The sequence below is a fragment of the Drosophila pseudoobscura genome, chromosome X (assembly GCF_009870125.1).
Source record: "Drosophila pseudoobscura strain MV-25-SWS-2005 chromosome X, UCI_Dpse_MV25, whole genome shotgun sequence".
Classification (NCBI taxonomy): domain Eukaryota; kingdom Metazoa; phylum Arthropoda; class Insecta; order Diptera; family Drosophilidae; genus Drosophila; species Drosophila pseudoobscura.
In genome coordinates this window covers 62,718,332-62,736,701 of record NC_046683.1, presented here as the reverse complement: position 1 = coordinate 62,736,701, position 18,370 = coordinate 62,718,332, and the positions used below count along the sequence as shown (strand labels likewise).

The window sequence follows — 18,370 nt, the reverse complement described above, 5'->3', positions numbered from 1 at the left end:
CAGGCTCTATATGGTGGAGTTGGCCAGGTTTTAGTTACACTTTACCACTGCGCTCCTCCCGATGAAGAAAACTCTGAAAAGAGTCATTTTTTAGTAGTCTGATGTGTCCGAAGAGAACTAGCTTTTTGCTGATGGCCGGGCATTTCACTTAAATTATTATTTAATCACTCTCCTAATTAGTTTTCCTCTGACATCCTTGAAGCCTAGTCTCTCGTAAAGAGTTACGCCGAAGTCTGTTGTTTCTCCCTCTGCTGAGAATCAGACTCACTTCCCTGTGTTCTAGGGAGCCTTTACCATTGCCGGAACACTTACAGACTCTTGAGACTTGAGAGCTGCCCGTTAGTGCTACATGCCCCCTGATATACACAGCGGGACCACTGACCCTTGTCCCCTTGGTAGACGCTGTGGACACTCTCCTCTTCCTCCCACAGCATTAGGAAAAGGCGCACTTAATAAATTTCATAATATAATTGACTCATTAAAATTAGGAACATGCAAGGCCAACCGAACCATGCGTACAAACAACGAGCATAAACCAGAATCGCGCTAGCTCAGACGGTCGCTGGCTTTGTGGTGCCTGATGCTTGCTTCTGTCCACAAATATTCATGCAAATATATAAACTTTTTGTTACTTGCATATTTTGTGGTTATTATGGTCTCTGATCATCAATGAGAGCTCTCTTTATAAGCAATAAATTTATTGCATTATTTTGTACAATTTTGTGGTAGGATAACCCATATCAGTCAGTACGACAGCCCCATTGTAACCTATGTACATATATCAGGCAATACGGCATCCCTGGTATATATAAACAATCTATAAATGAACGGCCTACCAGAGAAATACCGAGTATATCTCCATTTGTGTATGCTCTCGATCTCTTTGGGAACCATCGATACAATACGATTCAGACGAACGGTAGATCTTGTCAACTACAACATATAAAATCTCTATATATTGTATATTTCTGTCTTTTCTTCAGTAACTAATCAACTGACTCCCATTGATCAGTGAGTCCCAGAATTTTACAGATTGAAGGTTGCATCAGAATATATTTTCAAAATACTCTTATATTCAATTTTTTCATTTTTCAGAGTTGCTTAAAGATAACTTTTTCAATAGTGGATGATTTCTCGGGAGTTCTGGATGTAAGTTCCCGCTTAACCTTCGAGCTGGTTGATCACGCGGCGCTGGTTCTGGATCCGGTTGCGGAGCCTCTGGGTCTGGCGCTGCCTCTGGCGCTCACGGCGCTGGCGCTGACGAGCCAGACGACGACGTCTGCGACGCCTGGCCGCTGCCGATCCCGAGGAGGAGGACGACGCCGTGGTCGTGTCCGAGGTCGAGGAGGCCACGGTGGTGGTGGCGGTGGAGGGAGCGACTGTTGTGGTGGCAGTGGACGTCGCGGCGGTGGTGGTGGTGGCCGAGGAGCTGGTGGTGGTGGTGGGGCTGGTGGAGGCCACGGTGGTGGAGGTGCCTGTGGCACCACCCTCCCGGGCCAGCAGGAAGCAACCGAGGACCGCGAGGAGGAGAACGAATGAGAAGCGCATGGTGGGGTGCTGTGCTTGATTCTGTCCCGGCTAGGGCTTTTATACCAAAAATAATCTGCGTTAGTCTTTGTAATTGTTGTAATTAACAGATATTTCCACTGTCTTAATATTAGAATTCGGCAATGTTGACACAGCTTGTCGTTCGACATTGGTTTCATTATATAGCCAAATACAATGCTTTGAATGTTAGCATAGGTGGAGATCACATTGAACAATTGTAACCGTTGAAATAGTTGGAAAAATGTGCTTTGGGAAGAGGAAGAATGCGGCAGCGATCTTTAAGCAGTCTCTTTTCACTAGTCAGCAAAATATGCGCAGCATTGTGGAAAAGTCTTTGACTTCGTGGTTTTCTTTACTTCTATAAAATATATATCTATAGCCTTTGACGATAGACAAATACATCACGAGAAAGGTTTTGACAAAAACTTTATTGCAGATATAAACAGGAGAAAACGCTAGCCTAGTTGTACTTACGGAATTGTATTTTTTTATATCCGGTACTCGAAGACTGGCAGAGTCTGTCTATCCGTCCCGATGAGCACCTAGATCTCAGAGACTTTAAAGGCTAGATCAGCCAAATTCTGTGTCCAGACTCCTGTGATATTGCACTGCTACAAGTGTAAATTTACACTTATGACCTTATGACAGCCAGAAGGATAAAATTAAGTTGCAGTGGCTACGCTGCCCCTTCCATGCGCTTTCTCAATCTCCCTATCACTCTATCTCACTCTTCCTCATGCAATGTGTGAGAAGAGCAACAAAAAATAAAGATCTTAAAAAAACAACGGTCAACGTTGAGAGCTGTACATTTATATCCGATACTCACTCGCTGTTCACAAAAATAAACAAATTGATATTTCAACAAAAAAATAAAAATTTTATAAAAGTCTCTTTAATTGTTTGGAAGATCTATATACATTAGATTTGATCTGTTTCCATTCTTTTTTAGTCTCTCCTCTTTCTATTTTTTTTTTCTGTTCTCACTTTAACATTATCCGCTTTATCTCGCTACCTTCCGCCAGAGGGCGCACACTGCATGAAAAAGAGTGAGATAGAGCGATGGGGACAGTGAGAAAACGCGTGGAAGGGGTATAAGGGGTAAGTTTTTCGAAGCAGATCTTTCACGCTGTTGTGGTGGAGTCGATTTCCCCTTGCAGTGGTTGTGGTAAGATTTTAATCTTTATGGCCAAAAAACAACTCAAGCGACAAATTAGCAATGAAAGTCACAACAAGCTGATGGAAAGGGGAAAGAGAAAATAGGAAGTGTGTAGCACATAGATTACTTGATGGTACTTATGGTGAAATACACTTTTATGTTGGTCATGTATTTATTCAATATGAAAATAATTAATTATCTGCCAGAGAGGGCCTGGTGGAGAGTCAGTATTCAATTCCGCCTCGTGTTGCTCAGCTTTTCAAACAATTTAAGTGCATCATACAGGCATAAACATGTGCACTCATATGGCCATGGTGAATACTGGCAGCTGCTACTCCTTCTAGTCCTCCCACGTCTTCTCCCGCGTTGCACCTCCACAATATGTAATGACTTGAGTCAACTATGTCAATCATTGTTGTCATATTCGTTTAATCAATAATATACACGTGTTTGTATGGCTCTGTCTGTGTGCCTGCCTCTCTCAGTGTGCGTGTGCAGTCTACTGCTTAAGCCATTGCATCTGCTGCTGCTGAAGCTGCTAGAGGCTCAACTCTGACTCGACTGAAAGCATTGTGAACACCGAGCGGTAGAGCGGGAGAAAGCTGGCCCAAGGTCTGGCCTGTCATCCAAGTAAGCCTGAGGACAGCATATCCTATTACATCCCTCCCACGATCAAAGGGGCGCCCTACCGTGTCATTGACGTTCGCATTTGTATGCTCTCCCCGTATTTAAGAGCTAATTAAATACACATCTAATGGAGGCCAAAAAATTCGACATCAATGATTTTTGGACATCAAAAGTCATACTTTAACAAATATACATTCATACTGATGTAAACAAGAGCTAAATATGTTAAGGGAGGAAGTTTATAAGTTTTCCACCGAAAAAAACCGAAGGTACCAGGAAGTTCATTACGCCGACGCAATTCCTATTCAATTCTCGTAGAACATGTCCTGTGAATGCCAAATGTCTGTTCGAAAATAGTCCATTATATTACGCTGCGAACCTTTTGCTAATAGTGTGAATACATAAATCGACAGTAAAGAACCGTCGTCACAAAAACTACTGTGTACCAGCAGCTTAAGAAATATCAAGAGAAAGAGCAGCTGAAAGTCTATGGAAATGAAAAATGCTTGGGCTGTATGCACTCATGCTGGCACAATTCGAGAATAATTAATGTATTGCTCATACGCAGCGTGAGACGTACATTTATTGAAGCTGTTCTGGGTGAGAATAGCGTGGCCGGACCAGGCCAATCCACAGGAGAATACAAGTCAAAGACATAAATCTTCAAACAATAAAGCACACAAAAGTGAGAACCTGAACGAGCAGGGCTTCTATGATTTACGGCTCCTGGGGTTCATCGTAATGCCTCTTAATAGCATCGACCCCCAGATTCGCCTCTGGCTCCGACCGCCCGTATGAAATGTGATCACACATCGACGTCACTTTGGTGTTTGGCCTTTTGCATTTAGGTTCCTTTTGATGGTCCCATCTCCCTTTACAGAACTGTCTCCCCACATCAATTGCCCCTTCGATTTCAGGGCCTAAGCCAACAATTTATCTGGTTAAATATATATGGGGAAATCTAGTTTGGGGAGCGGCGAATGAGAGCCAGGTAAGCGGTTGAATTTATGCATTCTGAATATCACTTTACACAGCCAAATTAGTCGCTAAACATATATTTATTGCCAAATATTTCTGTTGTTAGATTAACAAACAAGTTTGTGCATAAGCGGAAAGTTAGTTTATTGATTTCATTTAAAATCTGCATAAGTATTCGATTTCGTGTCTGTGTACCTTTGTGGCTTTTGTGGACGAACCGAGATTGCAGCTGGTTTTTCGTGAATTATTGCGGGAATTGTGCATTGACAAGAGATATGATGTGTAGTAGACCATTTTATAGTTTGTGGCGAAATATATAAGTGCAGGCAAAGTCTACACAAACAAGTCTTTGGTCCTTAAAGATGGCTAAACATTTCGCACTCGAAGCTGATTTTGATTTAAAAGTTCCGATTTACTTAACGGTCTAGTCCAATTTTATTGTATTTTTCGCTTTCAAGTTACAGCCCCTGTCACAGCTATTTCTCTCTTATTGTTAGAGTCGCCTTTCTCTTACAGTTCTACCACCATCTCTCCTTTGTTTTTATCATTTTCTTAGTTACATTTTTTTCTGCTAAAACCAGATTTTGATTTCCACACGAATAAGCTAAGAAAGTGTTCATAATTAATATTGGGCTGAAAATGAAATTCTCTATTACGTCTCTATTTAGATCAGTGAAGTGATAACAAATCTACGCACTAATAAAGACTGTTGAAGTTCCGTCTAGGGAATCCAATATTCGTTATGTCTGGCCATATACTCGTATAAAAGACGCTCCCTTTAATGGAAGGGCATGGCCGATTGCGAGGCATAGCCAATGCAAAAATATTGCCAACATTCCGCAAAACAACGCAAACTGCCACTGCCGGCTATTTAGTCTACTTCCCGCAGCCGAAGGGAAAAGTAAGTGGAAGTGGAATTGATGAGAACGGTGGTCCGGAGAGGTAAGCTGACTGAGTTATAACTGTTTACGTTTGCTGTCATATTTGGTTTACGTATTCACTTAAAAGAGCGACAGCAGAGTTCCTGATCCGACGACTGTCATGCTTCTGTGGGATATGTGAAGTGTTCTCCTCGAAACAGAATGCCCGTCTGGGGGTGCCTTTGCGTGCATCCCACTGATTGCCAGTACTGCCAGGGGGTTTCTGTTTCTACTAAGGGAATGTTTTTACTGTGCTTCAGAAACGCTAATGTGTATGTGTGTACGCATTTGGAATGCTTTTAAGCAATTAATTTTGAGAGCACACAATAAATCAGAGAGAAATTAGCTCAAGGTGAAGCGGTTCTTACCCTATTGTTGCCATTTTCCACATGAGTTGAGTGATTCTTTTTGTGTTAACATATTTTAAAGACAGTTTCCTTTCAAAAAATCACCATCACCCTGTGTTCAACATGTTCTCAACTCTTAACTTTGCCCTTCAAATGGTGTGATGATTCTGATAACGAAAACTTGACCTTCTCCGCAGTCATACGAGCGAATGCACGAGTCGGGGTCCAGCTCCTTTATGGTGTCGCGCTACATGCTGCATCTGTAAAAACCTTTTTGCCAAAAGAAAAAACAAAAAAGGACTTAGCCACAATTACCCCTCTTTTCAAAATAACAAGGACGAACAGCAAGGTTTTTTATCCTCTCTTTCTCCACTTGTGCCCGCTCAGCTCTCATCCGGCTGTCGCCGACACAAAATCATGTGCACTGCAATCAGTCGTCATATACACATTGCCCCTGCGGCACTTGGTCTCTCTACTCCCAGGGTTCTTGACTCCCGGTTCTGACCCACACGAATGGAGCATTGGGTATGCGGCTAAGGGCGGGGGTAGTTTGCCTAAAGGGTAAAGCTAAACTCTGGAGTCCAACAACTTTGAACTTGCATACAACCAGAGCCGGGGAGAGAGTATGTTCGAGTGGGTGGGTTTCACAGAGAAAACGAAAAACACAATCAAGTAAACTCAGGTCCTTTTTTCGGAGCGTATGTATTTTAGCAGGGAGGAGAGGTGAAGCAGGCTTATTATAGGTAAATGGGGTATAGGATGTATAGAGCCTATACTTTTGAGTGGAAATATGTCTTATGTACTCAGGTGGTACTCTGGACTTCTTTTACAAGGTTATGTTCCATCATTCTATATGTAATGCAATCTAGTGTGAGAATGCCTCTGAATAAAAGTAAGTACAAATATTATTACAGGGTTCAAGCTTGGAGTATATCTTATCTAATATATGAACTACATTGAGAGGTCGGTAAGAACACATAAATCTAAAAAAAAAGTACAACTTTCGGGGAAATATGAGTATGTGGTAGCTTTCATAGGATAGGATTCATAGCTTTCACTGTTGTTGTATCTTTGCCTGTTGGTTTCGTTGTTAAATAGTTGCAATTTCATGTAATACTAACGAGTATCGAGTAGTGAGGGACCGAAGCAACATTCAGTACCACATATAGTGACAGAGGTGAGCGACAGTCCTTCCTGTTATTAGGGGCAGTCGTATTTCCGTTATTCCACTTCACAATACCACCTCTAACACCTGCCACTGACCCCCATAGCTATAGCCTGAATGAGTTTCATGTTTACGTTCCTGTTTTCGCCGTTGCTGTTGTTGTCTTTTGCGGATCTATTGTATTAACTGGACTTTTATTTCATCATTGCAATTGTAGTTGTGGCATTGTTACTGTAAACACCCAGCACAGTCGAGCTCTCTATACAAGTCTTTATTTTTCCCCCTTCCATACCCATTTTAATTGTTGTTTTAGCCCTCGAAGCAATGGATTCGGTACGGGGTCTGGCAATGCGAATATGCTCGAAAGAACGGTTATAGAGGGAACAGGAAAGTAGAGAGTGCCAGTGCCAGGGTTAGACTTATGCTTTTTCCTAGTCCAAGTTTACAATGTTAATTATAATTCCGATTTGTAGCGAGGTGAAGGACTCGATAGCAGAGCCTGGACTGAACATTTCGATTTCGTATTTCCGATAAAACCAAACTGACGACAACAATTTACATTAGACGGGAGTGTGGAGAAATAAGAGAGACCTGAGAACACGGAGAATATGCATACTGCATGAGTGACAGGCAGAGTTCCAGCTACAAGTTTACACTTATGTTTATTGCGCTAGTCACCTTACAAAATCATTAACAGATAATCGATAGGAGACTCCTTCTGTTCGTGAGCAAGGTAGGATACTCGGCGAAGTATTCACAAGTTGAGCCGGAATCTAATTTAAGGCCAACTGGGCTGAGAGGGAGAGAGATATATCAAGTGAGATGGCAAAGGTTGAAGCCTACGCAAAATTCTGAGCTTGAGTTTGACAAACTTGTGAACAAAAAAATTTAAAAAAACTTGTTTTTCTATAAAAATCTCTCTCTTGATTTTGCTTTCTCCATTCGAATTTTGGAACCCTTCTCCAAATTACTTTTGTCAAAAGATGGGAAAAGTATTGATGGTCAAAACCAAAATGTGATAAATTTCTGATTTGGAGGTATATGTCCGAATCCTTTAAGTCCCCACTTAAGTTCTTTTTGGTGACAGATTTAAATTTGGCCTTCTCTAGCTGCGAGAACTTATTATCATTGCCATTTGAACGCTAAGCCTGTGAAAACGTTAGTCCTGACTGGATTTACGTCCTCTACGCTGGGTGGCTGGTTGGCTATATGGCTGACTGGAGGCTTAGGCACTTGAGTTATGCGTGGGTATAGAGCAGGACCCACACACAACCTCGCAGACACACACCATGCTCCTGGCCTCTGGTTTAAGCCCCGTCAGAGAGCAATCCCCAAAATCGAAGCTTACTTTTCTTTTTCTGAGTTCAACATTAATTTGAAAGTTATTGCACATTTCTTCCAATGTTGGTTGTTTTCTCTCATTTTCTGTTTCTTCCGTTGTTTCCCTCTGTTGTGTACCATCCCACCTCAGACCTCACCTTTCAGTCTTTCTACTTTTCTGGTATTTTCATTTCCTATATATGCTGCACCCACGTCTGACGTCCTCTTTTTGGAAATGAGATTCTTGGCACCAATTCAACACTAAATTGATTTTGAACAATGGACCCCACCCTCAATCACCATGATCGGAGGCGAGGGCGTTTTATAGGCGGTACCTCGGCATTGCCTTCCACTCTGCTATCTTTGGCAATTTATCTCGCCATAATTTTTGGAGCGATGCTTCCGCTTTCCCCTCTTTCTAGCTTCACCCGCAAAAAAGTTTTTACATAGAGCAAAATAACAACAGCGAAAATTTGGTAACGAATTTGGTATGTACTACGATTTACATTAAAATTTTCCATCAGCTGTCCCAATGTATTGGTTTCATACACATTCAGTTACTTCACGAGTTTAAAAAGGTCTTTGGATGCTGAAATCGAACACGAAGAGCACACACAGAGTAGTCAAGGGAACCCTAATACCCTTTTCACGGACAAAGGATCGTCGCCTGCAATTAAAGTTGCAAATAAAAGCCATCAAATTCAATTTCCCAGAGCCATTACCACCCATGCACCCATCTCTCGACTGCATGCAAAAATTGTATTTGTGTGCGAAGGCTCGTTTGGATGACACTTTTGGAAGCGCTATCATAATTTTTCCGCTCCTCGCACACACAAAACCATTTTTAGCTGTTCTTCCCCACTCTCAGTAGAGAACCTTCGCCTGGAAACGCATCCCTTCAGTGGCTGCCGACATAATCAATAGTTGTGACTTCCTTTAATGGTTTTCCGGTGATTCAGCACTTCCCGTGAAGCCCCAGACCCCACCCCAACTTACTCCGCCAATCCAGCGTCCCGATTTTCTATTATTTTATTTTCCAATTTTTCGCCTCTTTTGTCACTTGTTGGACTTTGACTCTCTCCTCGTCTCCGACTGCTTTAATTTCTAGTTTGGCTGCCAACAAATTTTAGCTCGTTGGCTTTTTTATTTTTTTAAAGCATATTTTTCCAGCCGTATCAAGTGGTAAATAAAAAGGCTGTCTGGAGCCAGCATTACATTGCTTATGACCTTTAAAAATTATTCATTTTTCCGTGTGAAATTTATCTTATTTTTGTTGGTCACACATGGTGGCGGGCTCGAACGTCTGCTAAAAATGTGGAAGGAGGAGGAGAGGAGTGTGGCTCTCATTTTTCACGCTCCGTAGATTTTAGTCATTTCATTTATGTTGTTTGTTGCGGTCTAACATGCCCTGTAATCGGGGGGCTCGGCCGGGTGTATTGGTCTCCTGGAAGTGATATTAAAATAAACATATATTAGCTGAGGAAGAATCTTAAATATTGAATGAGTCTTTCTCTTTAGTAGAACGTTCTTTCGTTCTCCCATTTATGTCGAAATATTTCGCCGGTATGACTCTTATTTTGTGTTTTCATTTTGCATTTTCTCCCCTATTTTATTATTTCCTTTTCCTGTTTTAAGCTAAAACACATGTTACGTGTTGGCCAAGCACAAAGAAAAAATATTTAAAAAACAGAACAGTATTATGGCAGGACAGAAATTGGACCATTATCATATTTTACAGCGGAAAGTGGGGATAAAAAACTATAAAAGTTGCCCCGGGGCAGCGCAGCGGAGTCATTAATCACTCCAGGATCTTTCTTCTATTTGTGATATATTCCGATATTTGCATGTACATTCTCATGCAATGTCAGATCGTTAAAATTCTGATTGAAAGATTAAACAGATTAGTTTTTCTCTGCCTTTTTGGGCCTTCGTCCACGCCGAGGTTAGGTGTTCCAACATACGCGTTTTATTTAAGCGGAGAGTCGAGGCAGCTTTATGTCAGTGCCTGTTAGTAGTTGGACAAGTTCAAGCTGAACAACTCCAATTTGTATGGCTTTGAATTTTTGAACTTTTGTATAGTTTCGCAAAAAAAACCCAAATGGTGCACCCTAAATACCCTGCTGGAAAGGAGTGTCTGAAAAATGGAATGATTCAAATGTGTAGATAATTCGTTGTGAGTCACATAGGCATACAAATCGAATAAATAATTTGAAAAATATGACGTATAAGACTTCTGGTTTTTCAGGATGGCTTTTTAATTTCCACCCATAGCTGAATCCAACCTTATAAAGTATTATTCAATCCGTTTTTACAGCTGTACAAGATAAAAGGGTTTAAAATTTTAATCTGATAATAATCTCAGCATTGGGCAACAGCTTCTGATCAAGAATCTTTTGCTTCCCCAAGACTCCAAAGGCGACCAATGAACCTATGCATAGCCCCTCTACCATAGCCCCTTTGTGCTCTGCTTTTGCGCTTATTAATAAAGGAATAAAATTTAAATTCACATTTTACATTTTGTCAGCGTCGACCACGTGGCGTATGATGAACGTCTGTGTGGACAGTTAACTATTCTCACCGGGGAAAGGGACTCACGCCATCTTTTTTGGGTGTTTGCTGAAAAATCTTCTGCAATTTATATTCATGAAAGTTGAAAAGTGTTTTGGTAGCAACTCCATCGATAATCTGCGACAAAAATGGTATCGTCGACGGAATACATGTGTGCATATATTTAAATCATCACGGGTAAATTTTTTTGTTAATGAATAAATAAATAAATAATTCATGACAATCATTTGGTACTTACTAACGGGGCTGAGCGAAAAGGATCTGTAAAAGTTTTAATCGAATTTCATTTAAACTTCTTACTGAAATGTGTTTTCTACTCCTCCTCTTTTTGGCGACATTAAATGGTAATTTCAAAGTTTAGTTTATGCGTTTTTCATTCATAAATGAGAGAAGAAAATGTAAAAAATGCACTGCTTTAGGGACTATTTCCCCGCATTACTCGAATTCGTGTAACAAAAATGCACCGAAATTGTTAAAATTGTGGCCAGAAAAAAGTTTATAAGCGGTCTCTGCTTGTCATAGCCAAATTATGTCGAGTATTGTTTGACAATTAACTTGGAGAAGAAGTGGAAAAACAAGATTCGTATATTATGCCAGCAAACAGATATCCAAATGTTCCTCTTCTGCTGATGCCGCTCGATCTTTTAGATAGTTAATATAATCAAAATTAAAGATAAGATAGAGCAAGTAAGAGCAATTTCTTCGATTTTTGCCAGTGGAAGGTATAGAGAAATAGTACAGGCTATACAGAATAGCCCACGAGTAAAAGTAAGTTGCTGATAATAAAGCGCTGAATATTTTCTTCAATGAGTAGGATATTGGAAAATCAAGCCAAAAAAAGGCAAAAGAGACCACGAAATTAGGAACAAATTGCAGTAATGGTGCTGATTCTGAATAAATAACTAGATGAAGACGATGTAGACGAAAATGAAGGAGCTCTTCTGACGAACCGACTATTTTAGTCAAATGAGGGGTGAGGATGTTGAGGTCGTTATTAAGCTTCTCGCCATACGAGAGCGAACGCTAGAGCAAGGCGTTTTTGCCAATTTCCTGCCCCGACAATGATTAAGCTGAAATATATTTTTCAGTGCTTGAAGAGAGATGATTCACAAGTAAATTTGTTACATGAAACAAAACAATCAATCAAAAGAGGTTAAAAAAGAATGAAATAGAGGACTAGAGAGAAAAAACCGCCAATTCCCAGTGAGGATAGGTTTCTTTGTCGCTGTCTAGAGAGTGGAAAAGAGAGTGAGAAAGAGGGAGAGACATTGAGAGCTGGAAATGGAAAAAGCTCGCTTCTTCCGGAACAAACAGCTGATGGATGGGCCCAGCACAATTTTCCTGTGGCCATCCCACCCTTCAGTGGGTCCTTCTTCTTCTAGTTATTTTTACTGGCACGCAGCCAAGCAGCGGAATAGCAGTATCAATCAGAATCAGCCTGGGAAATGGGTCAGCTAATTTCAGGCGCCAGTCCTCAATTATATCGTTTCTATACCAGACAATTGTACTCCTTCATCTGACTCTGCCCCTGATTGTCGTAAATTTACTTCCTCTGTTTTCCACTTGCTTTGCACACAAGGCACAGCTCGGGTCTGTTCACGGTTTTTCACTATTCCGCCTTCCACTTCCCTGTGAAATTGACTTATATTTAAATAAAATTACTTACGAGTACATAAACAATAATTGACTTCAATTGGCTTTTGTGTTTGCATAAAATTCAATTTTCATTTCCGCCATTGAATCGAGTAACGAATAACACTGAATGCGGATGCGCGGACAGGACATTGGATGGTGGGGTGGTGCCGCTGGGTGGGTGAGTGGGTGGTTAAAGCCCTGTCAATGCCATTTGTTCATCCTTTACGAAAAGGCTCTTTGCTTGAACGTAGTACCCGTGCTACTGACAAATCTGGAAATGGTCTTAAAGTCATTTTTGCATTCTGCGGTCTTTTGTGTGCGAACAAAATTGCAGGGAAATGGATTATACTTCGACCACCGCAGTTACCCTGTGCTCCTTAGGATGTGTCTGACTATTCAGGACAAATGATGGAAATACAACAACAAATTCAGTTTCATCTATGTATAGCTGTCTATCTGAGAGTGTATATCTGTATCTTTAATTTGAGAGTGTGTCTGGTCTGGTCCTAAGGCACACATCAAAACAAAACAATTATTGGAAATTACAATTGAAAGTTGTTCCTTTCCGTTCGTGCCGCTTGGCTTGAGCTTTGCCCGGCGTCACGTACACACGAAAAGCAACAGGAAGAATGCCAGACACAAAATGTTTACATTTTGCACTATGTTGGTACTTCCCCTCCCTCTAACCAACTCGCAAATTCCAAATTCCGAGCTCCATCTCCATATTTTGTGTGAATATTTTTTTAATATATACTAGTAGGTATGCAATATTTTTGTGACACGCAAAGCTTCCTGATCCGGAGCTTAAATAAATAACGCTGCACCCAAAAATATAAAAAATATAAAGCAAAACATAAATAATATGCTCAAAAATAATATTATAATATTTATGATGGTTCCAGAGAATGGAGTTGAAAAGAATTCGCACAGAGTTCAGCTCTTGGAAAGTGATTCTTTAAAAAATTACACACGAATTGATTTACTTTTGTTATTATTACTTTGGGGTAGGGCATTTCATGTGTCGGAGTGTTTACTTTTCTCTGTTTGTTGACATCAAATATTGACGACCATCAATTAATTATGTGGCTTTTCGACTGACAATCGCCCTGAAAGGTGAGCGTCCTTTTTGTATGGTATTAGGCTTTGCTTTTGTTTTGTTTTTACTGGCCACGTCGATAAAACATTCAAAACTTAATTTTCATTGCATTGACATATTTGAATAAAAACAATTATCACAAATTACAGAGCCGCCACAATTGTTGACATTTTTTGTTTGCCATCATTGGATGTACTCTGTCTGTCTGTCGCTGGAGTAAGTGCATATAATATTTAAATTAAAACTTCATTGTTAGAGCATACTGTGGTGGATAATGGTATGGGGGTGGCGCTAAAATTGGGAGATCAGGGAAAGGACTGATTTTAGTGGAATTTAAAGAGCGGAGTAGAGTATTGTCGGAAGAGTCGGAAGAGCACGGAGTGTCTGACAGTTTCCGACATTCTCAACTTCTTAAGGTGGTATATCTGTTCTGCAAGAGATACAGTTCAATCTCATAGAAATATCAATTATACTAATTGCGAGCGGAGAAAAGTGAAAATTAAATATAAAAACCAAAAAATTGCGAGCCCGCACAAAGTCTTACAATAAGTTTTTGCCTATGTAAGATATTTCCACTGATAGTTTGACAAGTTCTTCTTAACACACGACAGTTACCAGGATTCCTGAATCGCTGGCGCTTTAAGCAGCTCTTTAAACCTTTCCAGTCAACGTCAATGCTGCCAATTTGGTAATTAGGCCGAAAGCCGTAATGTTAAGAAAGTTGTTCGAGGGTGGTCCTAGAGATGGGTGGCACTGGCCCATATAATAAATGCAGTTTACATAGTTAGTAAGTTTGTATGTGTATCTGAAAGAGCAGCCTGGCATTCAATTGAGGTCAGGTCTTGACGGATAACTACAAACTGCACTCGAGCATACACGAAAAGCAATCAGAGGAGCTCGTTAGGGCCCGGGATTCTAATTGAAAAGCGAAAGCGTTACTAATTTCATTTTCGATTTTAATATTAATGTCAAGTCTTGGCCAAAATATCTTTGCGGGAGGGGAATGGTCCCAGGGACGTCTTACGACTGTGGCAGTGGGCCTATTTCTCAGTTATGGTAGTTCCTGGAGGGAGGTGTTTGGAAAATTATATATAAAGTAGAGTTCTGGATTGGGGGAAAGAGCGTTAAGAATATCTTAAGCATTTCACTACCTGACTAAATGATTGGTGGACTGAGTGAACGTGTATTATTTCCCACTCCTTTTGGTTGCTTTTGGTGCCTGTCGTCTCTCGTATTTTTGTCATTTAGTTTTGATTGTTTGAACGCTTGTCCGGGCCCGTCCCTAACTATGGGTTCCCTGCACTCTGAGCAGTCACTTCCTTGCTTCGTACTGAGCTAGAAACGGAAGCGAAGAAATTCACTTCCGCAGCATGTTCTTCCGCTTGGGTGCTTGTGCGCTTCATTGAGCCGCCACTGCCGCCACCGCCTGGCATCGGAGTAGTAGCTCCCGCCTGGATACAAAGGGCTCTGGCAAGTGCCCATCCTGCTGCACAATGCAATTTTCATGTTTCTGTTCGTTGTTTACTGGGATTCAGCGCCACTTAAAAGTTACTTCCTAAAGCTAATGGTTATGGTCTTAATTTTTTGGGAAGCCCGAAGGAAGAGGGCCAGGAATCCCGAATTGAAGTCTGGAGCCGTTAAATCATCAGCTATCACTGAGCAATACATTTTTGAGCACGGCTCCCGAGGAATCGAATGGAAAGTAGATAAAAGTGTCATAGAAATGAGCAGAAATAATGAAGGATATAGAATTAGGGTTATACAAATGCCATAATCGATGACTTTTTAAACACCATTTTAAAAAAAGAATTTATTCCATTTGGACCATTTATTCTAATGCAGATATAATTCACTTCATGCTATAAACTATAAATAGTGTTTAATTAATATTTTTTTTCACTCTTTTTTCAGGCACTGACAGCGATTATATATTTGAAATTCACGGCAGAATTCGAAAACAGGATCGGAAGAGAAGAAAACACTTCGTGCTACAACGGGATAAGCCGCATACAAAACATATATTTGCAACGACGAGCACATTGCAAGTGAGTACAAAACTAAAGGGCAGGGCCCTTTAGCTAGGGCGACGCTTTAAGGCTTAACTCCGGGGTTGGTATAAGGCTGGACCATGGTGTAGCGGCATATATACAAATATAGTAATACTTTTAAAAGCAGCATGCAGGCTTCTGCTAGTCCGCCCATTCTGCGCTCGGTAAAAATTGCAGAAACTCGTTCACATTACAAACACTTGGGACACGGAAATTACAGTTAAAAGGCAACTAGCGCCATTAAGCAATGGCGCTCCGGGAGCTGACTTCCACAGCTGCTCATATGGGGAGCGGAGCCCTCGACGGCCAGGATGCGGCTAGGGAATGGAATCCCAGAAATGGAGATGAGGAAGCTCTTTGCCTTTTTGCAAGCTAAAAACCGAAGAGCGAGTACGAAAGACGCCGCCTGGCCCATTATTTTATGACTAAAAAAAAAACAAAAAGGCTACCCAGAGAATACGTAAAGAGAAACTGAGAAGAAATTCCAGAAAGCCTAAAATCGGTCGTTTTGGTCATTTTTGAAAATACTCATATGAGCGAACACTCGAAGGGGACAAAACTTAAAGGTTTTCCCAGTAATTCTACTAATCTGGTTTTTGGTTCAGTTGATATTCAAGTATGCAATGAAACTTTAGTCGAACGCAATTTAACTTCAGGGGCCAAAGTACAGACCTCAAAGCCGTAAACCACTCAAGGCATAAGCTGCTACTGAGACTGTCTTAGCATACATTTATATCAGCAGCAATTAACTTTCATTCCAGGATGATGTAGTTGCGAAATGAGATTTAATCAGAGCCAGAAGGCGAAAAAAGGGTTCAGAAAGACTTAACTGCTTACGAGGCCACAAACTAATCAATTATTAAGGGAGCAGCGTTTAAAATTGAAGGTTTTTTCTACTTGTAACTCTGGGAGAACAGAGTCGAGTAAAGAAAAGCCGTTAAGCATAACAATTTCCTGTGTTCCTCTGGTGAAGGAAGCAGGAGAAAAGTTAAAGTAACTTAATGCTGCACCTTAGATGTTGCAGAGGATCCAGCACAGAAGTTTGAGAGTGTGGGAATGTTAGCCCTGCCAATAAACAATAAAAGCCAGAGAGCGAGTTCCTGGAGAAGACCTTGATATTGTATTGTGTGAGGTTTAAACACATAATAACTTAATGAATAACTTATAAGTACTTTCCTTCATCTCAACCTTAAATTATTTAACTAGACGCCTGTGGCATATTAGATAATAACAGCCTTGTAGTGGTGTTTCTCTTTCTCTCAACTGTAGGTGCATAATTCATGGAAGACTAATAAGGCGGCAATTTCGTGGGCTTTGCCCCGTTTTCATGTTTGGCTTCCTTTTTTTCTGATTATTTTTTCGCATTCTCTCAGCCAAATGACCACCTCTTCAGGTCATGTTCTTTGGCCAGATTTAGCTTAAGTGTCACATTTTTCAGAGCTCTGATTATTCTGATTTATTCTATGTATCTAATACTACTTCATTTATTATTATTAAAAATATGTATTTTTAAGAGTGTCTAAAGTTTCGGTCCTAGATTCTATGTACTCTTTCTTTCCTGTTTCCTTGGCTCCTTTTCTCCCCTTTTTGCCTGTTGCGGTTTGGCTTCGACCTTTGCCTGTCTGTGTGCCCCACCATACTCCCCTCTGAAATGTATGTTTTTTTTTTGCTTAGTATTTCATAAAGCAAAGTTCAGCGGCCATTATCATCGTGCCACCATCGAGTCAGACTTTTTTGCCCCGAAAAGTGTGCTTACACTTTTACAGACACTGTGCGAGTGTGGGTTGCCGTTGCCACCTTCGTGTTGCTGCATTCTGTTCTAAATGGTTATTGTTGCTACTCTTCTGTCTGGCTGACAGCTAATTAAATATTCAATTGAATTTAATATATTCGACCGACTGAGTGATTAATCTCTGCTCTGTTCTGAATCGGAGATAGAGTTCCAGTGGCAGTCAACTGCCAGCTGCAACGCCAAGCCACAAATTAAACTCATCAAAGAGTTTTTTGGTCAGCTCGTGAGCTCAATTTACCCCAAAGCTGCTGCTTCCGTTTTCCTTTGCCCTGGTCCTTGGCAGCCGTCTAACAGGTTCGAACGAATGTACCGAAAAATGTCGAGGGTCCAACAAAATTATAGTTCGGAGGCACATAACGAAACCCGCATTAGCCAACATTTGTGCCAGTGAAAGTGGTCAATAGATTTGGACAGAGATGAATCTTCAGTGGCATACACGTAGATGGAGATCTCGTGTGTAGGGGGGGACCCACGACTAACTAATTGCTTTGACCATTAGTGTAGAATTATTCAGGATTGAATGTAGGGCAACCTTTTAATCGATGCCAATTTAAAAGCACTCAACGAACAAGGCCAGAACTACTGCCACTCAAGTGTCTTGCTAGAGAAGGTCAGAGGAAAATACGCACATGTTGAAAATGATTGCGACTAAAAAAAGGGCAAAACAAAGCAGTTCACACACTAACTAATAGAAAGACCGAGGTGCACTGAGAAAAGTTATAGAATTCAGCAGAAATTAGTTCAATAAATTATATATAAGGGTCTACACGTTTATCTATGTATTTGCGAGTCAATTGGGTTATATGGGAAGTTGTAAAATTGTATTTGAAATGTCATTAGCAGCTTTGGTCCATGTTATTCATGAAGAAGCCAATTTCCCTATATAAGAGAGACATATAGTCACGCACATGGTTTCTGCTCTGTCCCCTGAGTGGCCGGTGTGGAACACAATGGAATTGTTTGGAACACATTTTATAGATTATTATTATATTGCTCTTTTGCCACTTGCCTTTCCAAATCGTGGAGTATCAGTATGTGATGCCGAGTGCCATTTTTTTTTAAATCTTGTTCTTGTCACTGTCCTTCATATGTGTTAAACATTTCAATTACCGGTAGGTGGTCGCCCTGCCTCTCTTTAAAGGTTTTTCTGTTATAATTTCCTGGAATTTC

General features: G+C 40.7%; 2 protein-coding genes across 4 annotated transcripts in view; one reads left to right on the top strand and one right to left on the bottom strand.

The window, feature by feature from the left end:
* Positions 1-1,038: 1,038 nt before the first annotated feature.
* Positions 1,039-1,581, bottom strand: LOC6900219 (protein new-glue 3-like). The gene has a single exon (XM_002135513.3). It carries the CDS (start codon positions 1,546-1,548, stop codon positions 1,162-1,164), a length of 387 nt encoding a protein of 128 aa, XP_002135549.1. The 5' UTR covers positions 1,549-1,581; the 3' UTR covers positions 1,039-1,161.
* Positions 1,582-5,002: 3,421 nt separating this feature from the next.
* Positions 5,003-18,370, top strand: part of LOC26533215 (uncharacterized) — a 52,568-nt gene continuing 39,200 nt past the window's right edge. Inside the window, exons 1-2 of one of the 3 annotated variants that reach the window (XM_033383677.1) lie at positions 5,003-5,251; positions 15,272-15,405. In XM_033383677.1, the coding sequence (XP_033239568.1) occupies positions 5,230-5,251; positions 15,272-15,405 (156 nt within the window). In that variant the 5' untranslated portion in view covers positions 5,003-5,229. The remainder of the gene's footprint in view (positions 5,252-15,271; positions 15,406-18,370) is intronic. The other 2 variants (XR_001453355.2, XR_001453354.2) reach the window with 2 other exon arrangements.